Genomic DNA, 21,353 nt, shown 5'->3' on the forward strand with positions numbered 1-21,353 from the left:
ATTTGCCGCTTTCTTTCAGCTCTTTCGATATCATTCAATATAAAGGAGATGTTATTATTTAATTGAAGTTTTTCCACAATCTATACAAATCTATACAAAAAATTGCGTGTATCACATTTAAAATTAGCCAGAGGAAGCAAAACCGGTTATTTTATAAGCTGATTTAAAGAAAAATTATTTAATTACGGAATGAATTAAATAATATATATTACGTATTATATATATATATATATATAATTTCACAATTTTTATTTATTTATTTATACGATCACTATTAATAATATAGGATACTCTAAATTAAAAAATAGCAAACACCATAACTTGAAACCAAGAGGGAGTCGCGGCGGGCGCATAGCTCGATTTCGAAAAGTCACCGCAGCGAATTCTCACCCGCGAAACGCGACCATTAATAAAGCGACATGTCCAGGACCCCGGACACACGATAAGGACCCTCCGCGTGCCGCGGTACGACCGATGCGCTGCCGTTAAAGCCCCGCATCGAGACCCCGTGCGCGCTCGCACGGCGGGAATGCCGTGGCGCGTACTTTCGCGCGGACTAAGGTAACTTATTCTCTGTCTTTGTGGGCGCTCTTTTTGCGCGTTCGCCCGCGGGATGGGGTTAAGTGGGTGCGACCCCAGGACGCTAAATAATATCGAGCTGTGCCCCATCTACCGAGCGCGCCATTTTGAAATATTATGCCGGACGCTTTATTATTCGCGTGCGCGAGAGTTCGTCCCCCCCGGCGTCCCGCCGGCGACGCCGGATTTATAGACGTGCGTACAAGTAGGGCCCGGTGCCCCTGTGAGTACCACAGCCGGTATCAAAAAACCGTAGGAAAATGGTGGCTGGAATCTTTAACAATTTTAATCTCACGTTCAAGTGAAAGCGACAAATAATCGTCAAACAGCTGATCATTAAAATATTTTATCAATTATATGTGTATATATTAAGCAATTTAATAATCAATAAATAGATTTTTTTATTGGCAGAGTAAATAAATAAATAAATAGAGTAGAATAAATAGAGAAAATTATAACATAATAAGTTTTACGCTAATTTATCAAACATTGTATGCATATATTTACATAACGGATATTTAAAAAAAAACAAGATATTTAAGCGAAGAGAAAATTTCCTGAATCATAAATACATCATTGTTACCTCCATCCGTAAGGTAACACTACCCCATGGGACTCCCTTCTTTTCTCCCATAATAATGTACCGCCGCATTATTACGCACTTTCGGATTCTTGCTTCTTCGTTGAGAATTTGTCGGTTACAAGCATGACACTTTCCCCTCTCGTTAGCATCCCTCTGGGCATCAGGAATTAACGCGCGCGTAAATCAAAATTCGCGTCGCGGCTTACGTCGAATATTTCACGGGTTAACTGTCTTACCGCTTTTGCGGTCGGTAGCGGCGCTTACGGTCGATAGCGATAAAACTTCAACGACGCGACGCGACGGCCGCGTTTAACCCCTTTGAGATAGGGATTTTATTTATCTTTTCGTGAAGAATTTTAATTACGCGTGTAAGTTTTAAAGTCGCTTCAAAACGTAAACGCGACGGGAACATTTTTCTCCCTCGCAATTCTTCTGGATTCTGTCCTACTCGTTAACATAGACTTTAATTAGATGTATAAATTCTAAAGATGTATATCTCTTACTGTATATCACTTTTCCATAATAGAAGAAGACAGAAGCTTCAAAACGAATATTGAAATCTTAAATTAGCTAATTACCTTCTATCCTACTCATTGAAGGTGAAGAGATTCTTCTTCATTGGACAAATATACTGATACTTCATAACTATCTGTATTTACCGTTTTCATTATTTTTTTTTTTTTTTTTTCTAATCGGAGAAGGCTAATCGTCTGTACTTTTAATTCTATTGACGTATAGTGATCATTTATTTTTGCTTTTTTATCGAACAGATATATTTTTACAGCCTTTGGTTCTGTTACATCTACAACGGCGACACGTCAATCGTCGCGAAACGCGTGACGAGAAAAAGATCTGCCCTGGAACTTACAAAGATGTATGTATAGTCTGTGTCCAACATGGCTATAAAACAACACTGATGGACAAAACGGACGCACAACCTTGGAGCTTGAGATCCTCGTCCACCGAACAGAATTCGAGAGCAAACATGGGCGCGATCCGGCGACCGTTTTCGACATCGCGAAGAGACACGAGAAGCACTCCGCATTCATTCCGCCACCGTTCCGCTCCGCGACCCCTCTCGGCATCTCTCTCTCATTCGGCAATATGTGCTCTTCTCGAGATTGACATTTGAATTTCAATGAGCCGCGCGTCGAGAATGCCCGGTACTTCTCGCCACTCGAGAGAGGCGGCGGCGGCGGCGACGGCGACGGGGAGGAATAACCGACGACGACGCGACTGCACGTGGATTTCGGACGTGAAAACGGGAATTAGTGGTAATTTTGACGATTCCGTGGAAACCGGCGTGTTTACCCGGATGGAGGGCGAACAATGTCGCCACTTGGGACGGTGTTAATCGTGCTAAACGGCGAGCCAGACATATCTTCGCGTTCTCTATCCGAGATTTTGTAGTTTTAGCCAAAAAATCGTTAATCTTAAATAACGTATAGAATGAATGAATATATTCCTTGTCATTTATTCTATATAAAATTGTAACCATACGAATGCATCTGGATCAGTTAAAATATTATATGATCATACTGTGAAAATCACTATATACGACTTTTATAAAAGTAACAAATTTTATAAAAATTTAACAGTATCTTAATTCTCCTTATAGTATCCTGAAAAAATAATTTGTGATCTGTAAAACATGAATAACGCACAATACGGAGTAGTCCCGGAGGCACGCGTTCAGACATCAGATCGCCAAAGGTGTGTCAGGCCTTTTTAAACGTTCGGGTTTATTTTCTTCTCTTGAGATTCTCGTAATTTCGCGACCGGACGTTCCGAGCGCGGTGACGTGAAATCGCGAGCGAGTAAACGACAAACCCCGGATTACAGTGCTTACATATGTTTACTTAAATGGCAGGCAATTAGAAAGACGGTAATGAAAGTGCCAGTCGAATCGCACGTTTCGCCGCTTCACCAATAAAGACCGTGCTTTATGGCGCATGTTGAACCAACGGACTCGGGGCCCCTCACCTAAATTTCTCTCGCGGTCGACATTAAATTCGTGCCCTCGCTCGCTCGTCCCCTCCTTCGATCCAATCAAATGCGTGTACCCCCCTCCGATTAACTTGATATTTATTAATTAGGGATAATTGCCGGGATTTACGATATCGTCGGGCTTCACAAGTATCGGAACGATATTCGCCATGAAAATTCGCCACTGCCTTCTCTCGTCTGATACAAAATTCGCAAACTCCCGGTAATTCGTAATTTCAAATTTTAATAAACTTGGTTCGTTTTAGGTATCCGTATCATTCATTCTGATAAATTTTTATGTTTTATTGATAGCTGAATTAATTAAAGAACGTCAATTGGTACTTTTTCTTATTGATATTATTTTCTTAGTTTTATATTTAATATTAATCTATTAAATAATATCACTTTTCTCTTGCATGTGGAGATTTGCATTTCCGAAATTTATGGGAAGGACAGGACGGTATTGTATACTAAAAAAATTCGACAGTCTGAGGTGAATACTTCTCCGATCTCTGATGCGTCAACGATCGATCGCCTGATTTGTTTCCCGGTCGGAGTTAGTCGTGGAGTTTGCGCGCTAGTCGTAAGTCTCCGCTGCGATAAAATCGATTCTCAAAAGCTCCCGCGTCCCGATAGGTCTCGAAGCACACGTTACACTCGTGCTGTTATCGTGAATTGAGGCGCGTCCCGTGGGCGCATAAGCAGCCCCGGTACACCTGTAAGTCCTCTCCCTTCTTCCTCTCCATCTCGCTCGTGTATCCTACCTCCGTTTATTTCTCTCTTTCTCTCTCTTCCTTCGCATCTTCGGGGGTATCAGTTGCTGATCGATTCAACCCGTGGGTGGTCTTGGCCACCTCGGGTACGCGCTGTAACCCTACTCTCAGCGAAGACTACCCGGTGTCCCGAGGATTTTGTCGCGACTCCTTAGCTCGACGCATCGTCGCTGACACACCAAACTCGACCTCGAAATCGGTTACCGTGTATCATCTTTGTCGATTCGCAAAGGGACATACTTTATGACATTGTTACCGGTCGAACGTCGAGAGGTAGCGCGTACACCGGCAAAAAAAATGCTAACTGATGGCTATCATGCAACGCGCAAATTCATGAATTCGACAGACTTGCATCAGAGATACTCGTCCAGTATTGGTAATTTAATAGTATCGTATAAAAAGAAAACAAATTGTTACGAAGAATACTAATACATAAAAGACGCTTTTATGAATGAAGCAAATCCGCTACGATTGTATTCTGATTTTTTATAGTCGAGTAAATTAATTGGAAAGACTTCACCCGGTACGTAGAACGATATGAGACGAGGGCGTAAAGGAGACCGAGACAAATGACGTACAGGAGTGGTAACCACCAAGCCCACCGATGATATCGGATCTACCTTGGCACCATCTAAAAGTATCAGTTGGAATCGCTCTTGACCAGTCTGGAAAGTATGCCGGTTTGCCAGGATCGTTAACACTTTAGAGACGACTCGGCGGACACAAATCACACGTCGGCGCATAAATCGACGCAAACAATGTCTCGTTCCTAAAACGTCAAGCGATATTCGTGTCGCTCATATTTTGATATTTTCGAAACAATGCGATCCTTGTACAATTTTAATAACATGCCGACTAATGATAGAGAGACGTCGTAAATCTTTGGTTCGCCTTTATCACGCGCACACAAAATGTACATATATAGAAGATCATTACAATCTTCGGTAAGCATCGCTTGCAGAAGGTTACGAATATTATTGTACGAAAGTATAACGTCCTTGCATTTGCCAGTGTTATAAATTAAACTACTGCGTATGTACGTCCGTTGCATTGTGAATACTGCGCATACGAAGGAGATATAGTCTCGCTTTTATCGGGTTTAGATCAACCCGTAATGTCACGCTAAGACGTATGCGCCTCATTAATTCGCATTTGCAACAGGTCAGCTGTACATACAGACCTCGACCGACCGCGCGAGGACTCTCATTGTCGCGTTTGAGATCTCACTTTCGAGCCGGCCCGCGGATATCTAGTAGCTTATCGCGATCCTCCGATTAATCCGCGAGAGGTCGACAAATCAAAAGCGACGTACTTATACGCACTTATCCGGACGCTGATATATCGCATCGCGCGCGTAAGCGAATTTTTTCCAAACCAACTGACGCGACGCGTTTCTCATCTATATAAATTCGCGATTTCTCAAACGTGACGCAAATGCATATTCTTACGGCCTTTATATGTATTACAAATCGAAGGAAATGATCAATCTATAAGAAAAATTAATGCACGAGAAACTTGATGCGATATATTCTTACAGTACCTTTGTTCGGTATGTCAAGTACCATAAAAATAAGAGCGCATCTCAAAATTAAGAAATATCATTGCAACGAGTTATATTTAAAAATTAATTTTTCTGCTATTCTATACTATAATTAAAATTATTAATTGCCGCGAAAAAATTGACAGCAGATTCTATCTATATTATTTCAATAAGAACAATGTCGGAAATAAAGGGGCGAAATATTAATTCTAGAAGTACTTTTATACGAGAGACTATATTCTTCTCTCTTCGTTCACTGTACGTTCTAGGAGAATGTGTTTTTTTTTTTTTTTCTCGTCACATTAGTACAATAGACTTTTTTCTCGTTCCGGCATGAAATACTAAGAAGGCAGCGCGTTTTGTGCCGCGGGTTAAACGTCGGAACCGCGCTTTCGCCTACTTCCATCGCTTCTTGTTCTCCCGCCGGAGAGGCGCGAGAAACGAGATACGAGAATGAGATACGACGGAAGTGCGACACCGCAGAGTCGTAAGGTAGCCTACCTTATGAATCCTCACGCCGATACGTATGAGCGGGTAGTACGAGCGTTACGTGCCGCCGAGAGGCGTACGCGTCTCTACGGGGGTGGTCCGCGTTTCTTCTCGCGCCGTACCAAGCAAACCAGCCGCTAATCATGTTCCCCGTTATACGCATCGTCGACGTATCCGCTACGTCTCTTCGTTACCACCGGTCGTTGTGGTCGGCGGTAACCCGACGATGCATTATCCGCGGCAGCTCGGGTGCTACCTGACTGCGCCTGTCAACCTACGCAAAGGTCGCGTCGTTATCGAATTTCACAACAAAATGTTTTACACCTTTCTACATTTCGTATTTCGCGGATTCGATAAGAATCGCGATGCAAAACTGATTCGCTCGAGAATAAAGAATTTAAGACAATGTTAGATGTGTTGCGCGGGATAAATTAATTTTTCTTTATCAGCCTAGTTGTAACAATAATTTTCTTGCAACTATTAAATATTTATATTAGAAAGAGACAGGGTTAAAAATTATAAAGATATGCAAAAAGCAAATGTCTAGTTAAATGTTTAATAAAAAAAAAAAAACAGGTCTGTAAATTAATTGAAGATTGAAATAGGTTGTCACAATATACAATCCGTATATATAATAGATTAAAAAAAAAATTGTATATACACATACACGATAATGATATCTCTTTTGCGAAGGTCAGACGTTCGGTTGCATTCGCAGTCTTGTATCACACGGCGGCCCCTGCGTTCGCACGAAGCTTTCGCGTCGATCAGCCGCGGCGCATTCTCGAGGAACGAAACGTCGAACACGTGTCACGTTCAAACGACACGCGGGCGCACCTAATCACACAACGGTGGTCCGCGCGATGCGTGTACTTACGAGTTTCTCGCTCCTAGGTGGTACCATACGGCATGCATACAATACTCGCGAGTTGTATGCTGCAACGGTGAAAACCCGGCAGGATTTCACGACGCAGAAATCTTAATTCTTGGAAGGGAGAAGGAGGAGGAAACAGACGAGAGAGCGTCGAACGGCGGGAATGAGGGACGGAGGGGAAAGCAAAGAGAGAGGGAGAGAGAATAGGAATAAGAGAAGAGAAGAGAAGGAGGAAACGGCTCGGGAGCTTCGTCCGATGGTTATACGAGAATAATGCAGATAAATCGTAATCCCAACGCCACGAAACGAGTGCCGATTAATTCCGAGATGAGCCCTGTCAAAATACAGGCGCGCCGTGAGGCCCGCTGTTCTCCCGCGCGTACGAGAGCTAATCTTGACTAATAACTGTCGCAACGGTAAGCGCGAGGCGAAAAGGTAGGGCCCGTTATGGGGTCTATGAGAGGCAACGGAGCGGCGACTTTTCGCCGTCCTACACCGGCCTCGTATCGTCTCACGATAGATATACGTTCATAGATCAGAGATTATAAACCAATCGTTTTCTCCGTATGAAAATTTATCGTCACAGGGATGCTTATCGCTGACTCGGTTTCTTAGATCAACGTACGTTTAATTTCCGAAAACAACGCGAGAGAGAGAGAGAAATGTCTCAATTATTTAAAAACATATAGTCAAGTTTCTGAGAAAATGTCAAAGCGAAAGAAATACGCTGATTGTGAGATAAAAATTTTGAGAAATATCAAATATATCTAAAATTGGAAATAATTATAAAAAGAAATCACAATAGAGAATATTTTATAGACAAGGTTATTTTTTAGTTATTTTAAGACGTATGATTTAAATTTTCGAAACAATTCAATATTGAAAATGCAAGGGGGGAAGGAATTGCGCCCAGACGCGCAAGAGAGAGACTTTATGGTAAATCGTAATCGAGATCATTGCCGAGCGTGGCGATGCGAATGCATGCGGTTTATTCATGCCGAGATCACGGTATTCGTTCTAAATCCGAGATTGGGCACTTAGCAAAAGGCGAGAGATGTCGGCCGACGGCGACGGCGCGAACGCCGCTCGTTCTGCCGAGGCATTTCTCTCGACTACGTGACCGACCATCCCTCGAATGACATTATATACGCTGACCCCGACGTACAGTCGATCCACAAAAGGGAGATTGAATGATCTGTTGGCAGTTTGCCTATAAGAGTAGCCGGTAAGAGTTGCCTCTCGACACGTGATTGCACTCGATCTAAGGAGATCCTGTTCTTACAATTCGAGAAATAGGAATATCGCACGTGAGAAACTCCGGTATGCATCACCAAACCGGAAGTGCGTCGGTCTAATCGATCGTGCGTTCAATATCGTGCGGCCAGATCGTAAAGAGTGTTTTCTTTCGAGATAAGCTTGTCGATGAGTTGCGGCAAGATTGATCGCTGAAGAAATGGCGTGACCGAAAGGTTTGTATGCTCGCTTAATTGCACAGAGAGAGAACTCGAAGATTTTTATTACGCCGCCGTTACTTTCTGCCGCGAAGCACGCGATCCTCGAGACGTTAGGAACAAAGTATTACGATCATAAATAAGGGTGGCGTAATTACTTTAACAATTACCATTATCTCTGTTTCCCCTTCTGCCGCCTTCTGACGTTGTTTGCCATTTAAACCCTTCGCGAGTCTTCTCCTTGCGATGTATCTTCTTTGAGAATTTTCTGCATTAGCGGCGAGTGAATATTTGCTTGTTTTCGTAATTTGACTTTTCGAACGAATCTGTAATTAAAAAAACACTTTATTTTATTCAACCTCTATAAAATAATGTAATGCGTATAAATATGATAAAAACACTACAAAAAATTCATCTTTTTCTATTCTTGAAATTTTATAATTTCCAATTTCGAAAGTTATCGAAATTTTTATTCTTCCATGTGTGAAGTAACTAAAATTATAGAATTATATTTATTATAGAATATGACTTTTAGTATTTTTCAACCAAAAATTAAATTTAATACATTTAAAAAAATATGATTGATTAAATTATAAAATAAATATAAATTAAAATCTGTGTGTGTATGTGAAAATCTTTTGATTTGAGAGGAATAAACTTAATCGAAAGAAACATTAGGCACACCGCGTGTCATCCGATCTCTGAATCTTTCGAAGATACGGGATCGACGATCTCAACAGACATTATCTGAATGGAGTGTACGAGAACGAACGCAGCTAAGGTGTTCGGGGAGCAATCAACGTTAAGTACAGCGATTCCCTGAGAACCATGACGCCATCTTGTTACGTGAGCGTCGTTTGTCTCTGACATATGATCCAGGGAACCCGTTGGTTGCTTTACCTGTGTCAGTTTCTTGCACGTACGCCGCGAACCGCCGTCGATCGCGATGGGACCGCGGAGGAGGAATTTGAGCGAGCGCGCGGGGATCTGGATCGAAGATCGGAGATGGATACGCTCGCGAAACAAATCGATTTCCGATGATAAGCCTCGGATCGAATCCGTATCCAATGTGCCGGTAATTTGCCAAAGAATCAGCCGACGCAGATGTGACGGACCGTATTAGGAGCATCAGCCACATATGCGTCAGATAAATTCTGACTTTTCTTCCCGAGACGATCTTTTTTTATTAGATTTGCGAATTGCATCATATTCCGGTTATGTCGAATGTTACTTTAGAGTGTCCATGCATAAGCACTCGATAATATATTCTAACGTCCGCATAGTATTTCATATACATTTCAAGTGTCAATCAATATTGCATTTATGTCTGCGTCAATTCTGATACAAGTATGCACAATCGGTAACAGTCGCTCTTGCACATAATGAGATATGATTGCTAACGGACTAGTTGAACCATTAGATTTATAATGCATTAAATTGAAGAAATGTCATCGTCAAAGGCCGATTGAGAATCAAGAAGAATGATATTTTCAGATTTTCCGATTTTTTAAAAGAAAATATTACACAATTAGAAATTATTTGTTTAAAAATCTCTTTTATTATACTTTTAATTTAAATATAGCATAGACTATTTTATGTTCTACGGTGTTGTACAATGTCGTACAACGTATTGTTAATGTAAAATTGGTACAAATAAATCAGACCTCCTTTCGATTCGTGTTATGCGTTCGAAAAACGAGTAGCGGCGCGTTGAAATTCCACGCGTGAGAATGTCATAAACTTTAACGACGAATGAGATCCGCGAATGTCATTGCTCTATTTAACGTCCTCTTCGATGTAGGATTTGCTTTCACGTCACCGTCTCATTCGATCATAACATTCCAAGACCATTTGTTATCGGTCGTATCGATCCCGGAGAACGCAGCTCACGATCGATCCGTTGCGGCTGGGATCGATTAGCGCGATCTACACGATCGAAAGAAAATATATCTATCTTTGAAACAGATCTGAATAGCTGTTCTTTAACGGCGGTGGCGGCTGCAATCGACCAGGTGTCGGAACATTGTCTGAGACACGTAAGCTTGATCGAGATCACGATCTCGATCTCGATCTCGATCTCGATCTCGAGTATTTGAGGACCGGACGAGGAAAGGGGGGCCGCAAGTCGCGCAGCGAGGAGAGGAAGGGAAACAACGGGACAGAGAAGGGGACAAACGACGGGGTCCGGAGAGTTCGCGCGCATCGGCCACTTCCCATGTTAATATCCGGTTATGCGTAAGGTATGGAGGCGTACGGCCAGTTTGCATGGAAACTAAGGCATTACCGTCGTGGACCACCGGAGTCGAACCACTCGTCGAACGGCCCTGTTTGCCGACACCTCGGTGGACGACTCTCGGCCGGAACACCCTACTCTTCTCTTATCTCTCCCCTTCCTCCTTTATCCCCTATACCTCTAGTCTCTTCTCACTCGCGCTTGCTCTCAGCTCGTCCCCGCGATTCTCCGATTCTTATTCTCTCGACATTTCGTTCTCTCATTCGCTACGGATGTTCAGATTACGCCAAAGTATCATCGCCGGATCATTGCGGCGGCGGTTTTATCGATACCGGCAGGGCCGGTCGTTCACGTCTAGTGGCCGCCGCCACGACCTATCGGCGTTAACGATCGCGCATAGCATCGTATCGTCGATCGACGAATTAAATGGCGAGACCGAATCGCTCACATCTCGCGCTCCTTTCCAATATATAAGGCTGATGCTGGGAATCGCATTGAGAAGGAAGATAGCGCACGACGTTTCGAAAAAGCTTCCTTGTTGTTCTAGTAATTTTTTATCGGATAGTTTTCTCTTATGTTTGATAAATGTAATAAAATTTTAGTTTTATTATGTTTGCACCGGTCGAAAGATATCTTATATAGAGCGTTGTTTCTTTCCTCTAATTTCGTTTCTTCATCTCTTCCTTCTCGTATGTTATCTGTCTTTTTTCTTTAAAGTATTATCCTACGAGAGAAAGTTTCCTCACTGGGCCGTTAGATTAGGTGTCAATTAGACGTGGGCGGTCCATCACACAGGTTTGCCTTACTCAGATATTTTTATTTGGAAATGCCGGAGAACTCGTTTCTCTTTTGCTCTTTTCTTTCTCTCTTTTCTTCTCTTTTTTCACGGAATTTCTTCGATATTTCTCGACATTCTCCTTAATAATACCAGCTATTTAAATTAATCAAAGAATTCATTCGACAATTTTAGATAAATAAAAATTCAGAGAATTTAAAGCATTGTACGTTTCCATCACGAAAGATAACGACAGATATACTAATAATTCAATTAAAATTTAATAAATATTTTGTTATGTATTAATGCACATATAAATAAAATTAAGAAGGAGAGAATCAATCAGAATCCCGAATAGTTGTTTTCAATCGCTGCATTCTCGCGCTTCTATATGTATATCGACAGATCGCTTTCCGATATGATTCTGCTACATTTGAGACGGCATGTCTATGTTTCATACATTGAATCTAAAAAGCTGATCGGCGCCCACACTAGGCTTAAGGAGGTTCAAAGTTTCCTCCGCAGTCGTTTACGCCTTATTTATTCTCATAATTTACTCCCACGCGGCCTTTGCGCGCTGGCAATTTACTTTACGACGATCATATCTGAAAGTGGCCGGTAGAGAGAGAATGTTGCCCGGATCTACACCGAAGTGGCCTGAGATCGCGCGGATCGGGGCCTCTGTTCGCAGCGGCGGCCCTGGATAATGGACCCAACGAGGGAAGGTAGGAAAGAAAATGGGCGATGACGCGTCGATGAAAAAAAAAAAAAAAAAAAAAAAAAGTCAACGGAGAGAAGAGAGCGGCCGCGGGTCTCTTCGCGTTCATCCGCGACGGCGGTTTATGGACTGTCGGCGCGGAATATAAAAAGTCGCGGCGAGCGTACTCACAGCGGATACTTTACGATTCTTAAATGTCGCGACCGCGGGAAGGCCGTCGTTTTGCAGTGACGTTGTCGGCTTCGATCTCGTTGCCTCGTCTCTTTTCCGCCAATATTTTGGATTTTGAGCTGGAAACTATGCAAACGTAGGGTAAACTCTGGTAAGAGGGCCATAGTTTTTTAAAATGCAAAAAAATGAATCATACTTTTATTTTGGTTATTTTTTAATAATGTTTGACATATTCACTGAAGTTTAAATTACGTAATATTATCGAAATTAAAAGGAAAATATTTAATAGAAATTTTATATTATCAAAATAGTACAACATAAGCATTGGCCATCTTACTCAACTTTTATGGAAAAGATGACCATAATGACGGAAAGGTGGCCATAATATTTATAAAAAAAATAGTGAAAACAAAAATAAAAATTATAGGTCATATATCAATTTACATATCTTTATATTTTATATTATAATATGTCTAACGTCGATTACGATAGCTTAACTGTAATTTATTCGACGTTACAATAATTTTTAGCGGACAAATGAAAAACTTTGCAGGTAGTCAAAAGTAAAAATATAATATAAGATTCACAATATCGTTATTTCGAACAATGCATGCACATAAACTACTGTAAATATCGATTATCTTTGATAATGACTAAAAAAGCACACTATGTAGCGATTATTGAAAAAATTACAGCCTATGGCCATCTTTTCCGTACGGCCATCATACCCTAGTTTACCCTATATTAAACGAAAGAACGAGAATATGTATTACGGTATCTCTGATTAGGATTATATCTAGAAGATGCGTCTCTCAAATTGAAACATGATCGTGCTTCAATGCTAATAGACAACAAGTTATATATACACGAAGAAAACGCATCGTCCCCGATACGTCATCGTGCTATTTATAATATATAATCGGTTTCCGATAGGCATCTCTGAAATGCGACCTCTAACAAGCGGAGGACATCGAAAGTGGTTAAACGGCGTTGAAAGAAAGGGCACTCATGTCGCACCAGGTATTTCTTCCTATAAAGGATCGCAATTACTGCTTATGTTGATATTCGCGCGCTCGCACGTACATATATAACCTTGAATGGTGTTTTCAATTAAATCAATCGAATCAATCCGGCTGTTATACAAGCGCGCCGCATTCGCGGAATAGATTTACCGATGCTTGAAGGATATCTGGATTCTTAAGCACTCATCATCGAGATGAGCTGTTTAAAGGTCTGATGTGAGTAAGAAGGTATATATATATATATGGTATTTAAGCATGCTCAAACTGTAAAGATTCCAGAGACACACTTTCACGATTAATTAAAATAGGAGATGACACGCTGATGAGAATCAATAGTGCCGCTACGTCGCGCTAGATTTTATGAAAGACTATATAGATAGAATACATACCATTTCTAGGATACCGTCCCCGTAATGCTTGCATCATCAGAGATTTTAAGGCTTTCTACGAATTGCTACTTGACGCGGTGCTATTTTTTAGAAACTCAGGATAATTGATTGCGATTACATATTGACGGTCTAGACCTGTTGCACTCTCTGACACTCTCGCTTACACAATCCCCTGCTTACGACTTACCCACAAAGACTTTCTCTTATTCTATTCTTAATTGCATGTACTACTTCTGTATCCTACTTGCACATCTCTCATCCATGTGTGTGTATACTTTCTATATTATTATTTAGAATTTTTCTGTTCCGCTATCATAGATAATGTGTAGAATTGTACTTTACTCTCGTAAATAGAATCAATATATTATTATTCTTTCTCATTGATAATCTCAATTAGAAATATAACATTTCAGATCAATGAAATTTCACTGAAAGAATCAACTAGTAGTGATTATTTAAATCAGATATTTTAAAATCCGTCTTATAATATTATTGTATATATGAGAAAAATTTTACAGCAATATATTTTATTAAAGAAATATCTGCTCAAGAAATATATGATCAATTGTCTTATTTTTTGTAGATTCGTCTTAAGAATAAAACAAGTACCGATATAACGCGTATATAATTATAAATTTAAGTACAAGTTATACATGTTTCATTTCATATATGTGTGTGTGTGTGTGTTGAAGGCTTCCCCCCCCCCAAAAAAAAAAAAAAAAAAATAACGAAATTGAAAAAACTTTAAACTCATTTTGTAAATCATTATTATTGATTTTTCAATGAAATCTTATTGGCCATAATCAGTGAGACGGAGGAACAAAGTGTGAGTGAAGATTCTTTGATTTTCAGTGAAATCTTATGTCATTACGATAATCAGTAACATTTTCACTGATTCAGTTAAAAGAGTATAATCTGTAATTTCATGACTGAAAGACTCTTTGGATACTGAATGATAATAATAATATTCACTCTTAAATAACTCACGAGTTTTACGAGTACATGACGAATGAGTGTGCGTTAATTTCGCATATTCCCGCCTTCTTTTTCTACAAAAAAAAAAAAAAAAAAAAAAAAAAAAAAAAAAAAAATCTTGTACGTCAGGTAAAATGGAATTTTAAGCATTCGTACCCATTCAAAACCCGGGTCGACGTCCAGGTGGATAACATCCCATCGACATGGGTGTCGTTGATGGTGTTAGCGCGGCAGCGTAATCGGCGCTAACAAGGATCTTTAAATTACAGGCTGCCGATAAATATCGCACGAGACCGCAGAATCCACCCGGATGTGACGGCCCAATTACACAGGTGTATTTATATTCATTCGTTACGATGCTCATTTTCAATCGTGATTTAATGAGGAAAATGCGAATTAAATTTTATACGCGGAATCGAAAGGCTGGCTGTCCGTTATTAAAATCTATTACGTTTCTTAATGTGAGGCGATTTAAAAATTCTTTAAATAAACAAACTTCCATTTTTTTATATAGATAGAGGATATAAAGCCCATATTAGATCTATTTCAATTGAATTGCTTATCGTAAGTGTAATATCTTGTACGAGTAATATCATTATTTGAAATCAGTTAAAGAAAGATGAAAAGCTACCGGCTGCAAAACGAAAATTTGTTAAACAACGTTAAACGCGAATACATGGCGTTTAACGTAGTCAAAAGCGAAAGAGTTAATTAGACGGTCACGAAAGAGCCTCGCTGTGTGAACGGGCGATACGGTATCGGCGTGGCGTCGATGATAATTCCACGAGAATTGAATTTGCCAATTAGCGAGGCGAGAGGCAGGAGTAATTCGGGGGCGCCCCCGTTGGCCGGTGAAAACAGCGCCGGACACACGCGGCGTCGGGCGTTAACGGGCGCAAAATGAATTATCGTTTATACGCGGCTTGCCGCGCGCAAATTTGCATTGGCGTGGCGGGCCCTGCCCGGGACCCGGGGCCCGGGTTGTCCACGGGCCCCTGGCCCCTGCTTCGAGGCCGCGTAGCCCCACTTTGCACCTTCGGCAACGGCATAAACTGTGCCCACTCTGTGTGTCCGTGCCGTGCCGCCGCGCGTTTATTTATTCCGATGCCGGCCAGTAGCTTTATGGCGGAAAATTAGCAAGGGTTATACGCGAATGCTACGACTTGTCGCCACTTAGAGCCATCGATGCATTGAGCGTTTCTTTAATGGACGAGACCAGACGGCACGACACGCCCTCCTTAGCGCCCTTTTTAACACCTACCGGCTCACAATGTGAGCAGCGCCCGCGCCAAAAGGCGCTCCTTAAAGGCATCTTTAAAAAGCGGGATACGCGCTTATACGCGTTACGGCTAAAACGGAGAGGAAGGTCGATTAGCGAGTTCCGCGGCTCGATTTCATCCCGCTCGTTCGCTTACAAGTGGACGCTTTTACGACTCCTCGACGGTTAGTCGCATTGTTCGACGGGAAGTGGAGAAAGGTGAGCGCGCGTGACGAAAGCTGCGTCTCTTGAAAGCGGAACGACGTCGCTCGCTGAATGGGATGCGTGTTTTAGCATCTCGCGCGTTTAGAGAACGCGGCTATTCGCGGCGTTTGATTGGATAATGGCTGCACGAATATACACAGACACACATACACACGCGCAATCCCTCTTAGAATTTTTTACTAAATATGAACCGAGTCGAAAAATCATTCATGCGTTATTAACGTCCATTTTCTAAAATCTCTCGCTATCTTTAATTAATTTCTCAATTCTAGGAAATTCACGCATTTCATTATATATCGCATATTTCTTTACAAGTAATCTTTAATTAAGTTAGAAATTATGATATTTATAGAACCAGCCGATATTTACATTTGTTGTAAGACAAAGAGCAATATATTTCACAAAGTATCGTGTGTCTGTTTAAAATTTTTCCTCAATAAAATTATTCGCGTTATTAATAGAACACTTATCACACAATGACTTACTCAATACTGTTAACGACTTCCGACGTCAACTTATTGAAAGTCGCAAATCAGAGATGCTTGTCAACGCGTTTTTGATCCACCTAAGTAGAATTAGGCGCGTAAAAGGCGAGTCGTGACGCACTTTCTCGCGATTCGCGTTTACATCTTTCCTCCCCCTCCCTTTTCTTCTCTCTTCGAGATCTTCTACGCACTGAATTCTCAAGTGTGCCGTCTCGTCTTCGAGATTTTCCTCGAGAGTTCTCCATAACTCTGGTGTGACGAGTGGACAGCCCGTGACGGGTATCCACGCTGTTACGCACTATTGAGTTTCATATGTCGAGAATTACCTCGAACTAATTCGATAAAAATCAATAAGAGTCGCGTAGAATGTGTGCATCCCCTGCTGATTCTTCATGATTAATTCTATATATGCGATTAATATACGATTGAAATGCGATAGTTATTAATAATAACACTTATTGTCAGTTTAGTTGCTGAATATTTTTCAAAATAAGTAACTTCTATAATAATATTTAAATATTTTTTTTAAAGAAATAAAATTAAAATAATTGAAATATGTATTAAATATTTTAATAAATCATAAACTTTTTAAAGAGAGATTGAAATATCAACATTAAATATTTCAAATAATGTGTCTGGTGCATTAAAATATTTTCCCTGAAGTATAAAAGTATATTTGTGCATATACAGGTATTGCACTTATTTCGTGTAAAATAGGTCTCTAAACAGAGACATGCAGAAGAGATTTTCTCGGCAGCCTTGCGTCGCCATGAAATTGCAAAGTATAATCATCGCGACGCTGGCAACGGCCCGTAATCGGCTGTCGTCGACGATGGAAAATATCGAGTAGCCGGGGGAGAACTCGCGAAAAGTCATCTCGTCGACGTTGCGGTGGCGCGAGATCTAGCGCATGAAGAGAAGCGACAAGCGACGTACCGACGTGTAGCGGAGAGATGCGTCTCGCTTTCAAGATTTCCTTCGAGAGTACTCCTCTCCGTGACGGCGGCGGCGGCGGCGGACTAGCCACGAGAAAAAGAAAAGGATACCTGCATCTCTCCGTTAAGTTACAGCGACTGGCGCTTAACCCCTGACACGACGCACAATAGCCAGACGGGACTCCATAATTGTTATTTTAATAAGCTAATTTTCGCTGCGTTCGACCGGCGCGAACCACACGGGTAGAACACCGGAGCGACATGAAACGGAAGAGGAAGAAAGAGGAAAGAAAAGGGGATAGGAGAGAAAGAAAAAAAAGAGAGAGAGAGAGAGAGAGAGAGAGAGAGAAGGAAAAAAAGGATGAGAAGGTGCACCGAGTAAGGCCTCATCGACGGCTGCGTCGGACGCGTCGAGATTAACGGCCATACTTCCGAGGGGTTCGACAATTTACCCGTAATAAACGTAGCCACGCTTCTTACGTCGCGATTCGTCTCTGTCGTGGATGTAGTCTTTTCCGCGAAAGTGTCCTTCTTCTACGATTGCCTTTTCTGAACTCGTCGTTGCGGATGTAACCAGGAGGTTGTTGCGTGCGATGCAGTTTCTTGTAAACCGAGACGCAGCGTCTCGTCGATAATAATAATCGCGTATTCGAACTGCACTATATTAGAATTTGTACTAAAAAATTTCGTATAAAAAATTATAATCGTTTTGGCAATGAAAAAACTTTTGTAAATCAAATTTTGATTTTGAAACTTTGATTCTGAAACCTTGTTTGTGAAAATAAATCTAAAGATATTTAAGTATCGACTATTTAAAGTCGCGTTAAACATGTGATTATAAAAAAAAAAAAAAAAAAAAAAAAAAAAAACTGACTTTCACTGTACTCGAGCCATGCCTTTTTACGCTTTAATCAATTTCTTTTTTATGGCACATAAATACTTTTCTCCAAGCCATTCGCAGCTTTTACGCGTTGCATTGATTAAACGAGCAAGTGTCACAGCGTTTAGCGACTGTTTACAAACTCCCCACGTATCGCTCCAAACAACTCGTCTTGTAAAAGTGCATTTTCTCAACAATGTGAATTATGATCTGTCCTTTTCTCGAGTACAAGTTTCACTGTAAAAATAATATATAATAGTAAAGTAGGAATTTTTATGGGGTATTATTTCATCAGAAATATCTCTCATCAATTTTGTCACTATATCAATTCTGTCTGCTAAAGATTTTTCAAAGATTACAAGACATCAACAAAAAAAGATCAAGATTAACCTTGGAATGTTGAGAGGCTAGATACATTTAAATGATGAATTTAGATATATAGAAAGATGTATTAATTAGAGTTCTTTTTTAGTACACGAGTCTTCAATTGTGTGTGCTTATATTTTCATAAATATTTGAATAAAGTAAATTGTAATTGCATATCGTAATTTGCGAATTCTTTACTTTTTGAAAAATACTTTCTTATTATGGGTATCTTTCAGATACAATATTACCTTTGACGGGATTGAATTCTACGTTACTACTGGGTTAGGTAAGAGAAAGAGAAGAAGAGAGAAACCGAGATGAAAATGCGGCGCGATTAATTCGGCCGAGATAAATCGTAATGAGCTTATCGCTCGGCTAGCCGGCCGCAATATGCGATTCCGCATCGCTCGCTTCTAAGCTCCACGAGCCTCAACGGCAGAACGTTCACTCGCATTAACGGCTTATGGGATTCTCGCGTAACGTATTTACGACGACAAAGAAAAATCCAGGTTCCCTCGGCGTGAGCATAATATACGCTCAAATCCGCTATTCTTCAATTACGCCTCTACTCTCGCGGGGCCGCGGACTCGACGGACTCTCTTCTCCGCGTGCGTACGTGCATGCGTGCATACGTGCATACGTGCGTGCATACGTGCGTGAATACGTGCGTGCGTACATACGTGTTTGCGCACGAGTCTGCCGTCGCTGTGAGCGCAGGTCGATGTGAGAGCGCGTGGAGTACGGGTTATCACCCGCGGGTCAGAGGTCGGGTATCTTGTAAGAGAAAGAAACGGAGTAGAGGAGGATGGGCGTGGTTCGTATTTGAAGTAGAATCGACCCTCCACCTTCTATTTCCCTTCGTTCGAAGGAGGCGCGCATAGACCGTCAAGGATAACGTCCTCGGAAAGCATCGCCAATTCAAAAGAAATTCCCACTTTATCCCGCCATTTTCGTGTCGCGATATGAACGAGTGGGTCGATCTTCGTCTCGTCTTTTCCGGGGGGGAGGTGATTTATTAATTCCCACATTAATCGATGTGTCGGGCGAGTTTGGATTTCTCGCTCGTTGCCCGGATCGGAAGGTGGGATTTACGGTGTTTGTCGTGCTTGAGGTTTTATTAGTAGTGATTAAGAAGCATGGTGCTGCGGCGTACGATTAGCCGGCGCCAAATTATATACGTCGGTGCCGAGGTTGAAACGACGGCATCGCGAAGAGCGATTGCGCACAAGCATGCTATCGAGAAATTAGACAAAAGACCGATACGCATTTTTAATCAGAGAAAGAGATTCGGAGTCGATTCGACCTGCAAACGCGATAAAGTCTCATTTAATTTCTGTAGACGCGTAAAGAACATAGCTTGATCATCGCGCACGAATGTGGATGATTACATCTCGCAGCTATAAATTTACAATATACAGCGACGATGGAATTAGAAAGAGAGATGCAGCTCGCGATCGATAGTAAAGATCTTAAACAAATTCCTATACGTAACTCCACAAGTAAGAATCTCGCATGCATATCAATGACATCGTTTAATTAATGTCCGACCTCGACGTGTGTAAATCAAACGCGTTAATTTTTCAAGATATCATTCGAGAATTATAGGACAGATTGTTTTTCTGATTACAGTGTTCTATTGCGTATTAGAGAAATGTAAATTTTTTTCCACAGGCCGCGTTAAAGCGTTATTTACCATGTTACAAAGGGGCATGGGGGTGACATACGCTATTCGACGTAATCATCGTCGTCATCTCGGCGAGATCTATTGACGCATGAAAGTGAGGACCCGTGGTCGAGCGCGGCAACGACCTGTAATTTATGAATTATTGTTTTCCACCAGGCGTGCGCACGTAAATGACAAAAAAGCCGGGTGAAAGAAACAGAGAAAGAGGGACAGACAGAAAGAGAGACAGAGAGAGAGAGAGTTCGTCGTGAGGACGCGGAAAGTACCCGGGGTGACGGGGCAAGAAGGAATTGCAGCGTTACAAGTTGTCGAACGTAGTCGTAAAACAGCGGCTGATGGACGGTCGATGCGCTAGGAATTTCGTAAGACGGTTAACGCATGTTTTCGCTGTGAAAAGGCATACGCGCACGGCCGCGACCTAGGGGACTACGACGTGCTTTCACACATGCCGGCTTAATACCACCGGCAGACCCTTAAAGCCTGATTGAACTTTGTAACGGCATAACGATCGTTATATCTCTCGCGTCTCTTCTCCGAAAAAACGCTGATGCGATAAATTATTTTGAATCGTAAAGATAATCGACTGGATACGAACACACAAACACGCACATATATATATATATATATATATATATATATATATATATATATATATATATATGCATGGATCGATATATAAATCGCTCAATATTAAAAGTCTAATAAATTTGTCGTTTTTTTTTTCTTCCGCCAACATTTTCATTTATGTATATTAGCTCTAATCAATCCATATCAAATCGGTATTTTAATCACCAGAAAAACACATAGAGCATTCATAAAATTATATCAATCAATATTTAAAAAGCGTAAATCCAAAAATTTTAATTTTAGCAAAATTAACGAGAGGGACTACAATATATTATTATATATAAATGATAGATAAAGTGTGTTAAAAAAAGATAACCTTATTATGTTATTTGCAC

General features: G+C 41.1%; 1 protein-coding gene across 11 annotated transcripts in view; it reads right to left on the reverse strand.

The window, feature by feature from the left end:
• Positions 1-21,353, reverse strand: part of LOC140668559 (uncharacterized) — a 105,142-nt gene that overhangs the window by 25,261 nt on the left and 58,528 nt on the right. For 9 of the 11 annotated variants that reach the window (XR_012047196.1, XM_072897700.1, XM_072897698.1 and 6 more), the window contains exon 3: positions 8,446-8,601. Coding sequence is in view for 9 of the 11 variants with exons in the window: in XM_072897700.1 (XP_072753801.1) it covers positions 8,446-8,601 (156 nt within the window). In the remaining 2 variants the exon portion in view is untranslated. Of the gene's footprint in view, positions 1-148; positions 6,225-8,445; positions 8,602-21,353 lie in introns of those variants that run through there. The other 2 variants (XR_012047197.1, XM_072897697.1) reach the window with 2 other exon arrangements.

Source organism: Anoplolepis gracilipes, chromosome 8 (assembly GCF_047496725.1).
Source record: "Anoplolepis gracilipes chromosome 8, ASM4749672v1, whole genome shotgun sequence".
Lineage (NCBI taxonomy): Eukaryota > Metazoa > Arthropoda > Insecta > Hymenoptera > Formicidae > Anoplolepis > Anoplolepis gracilipes.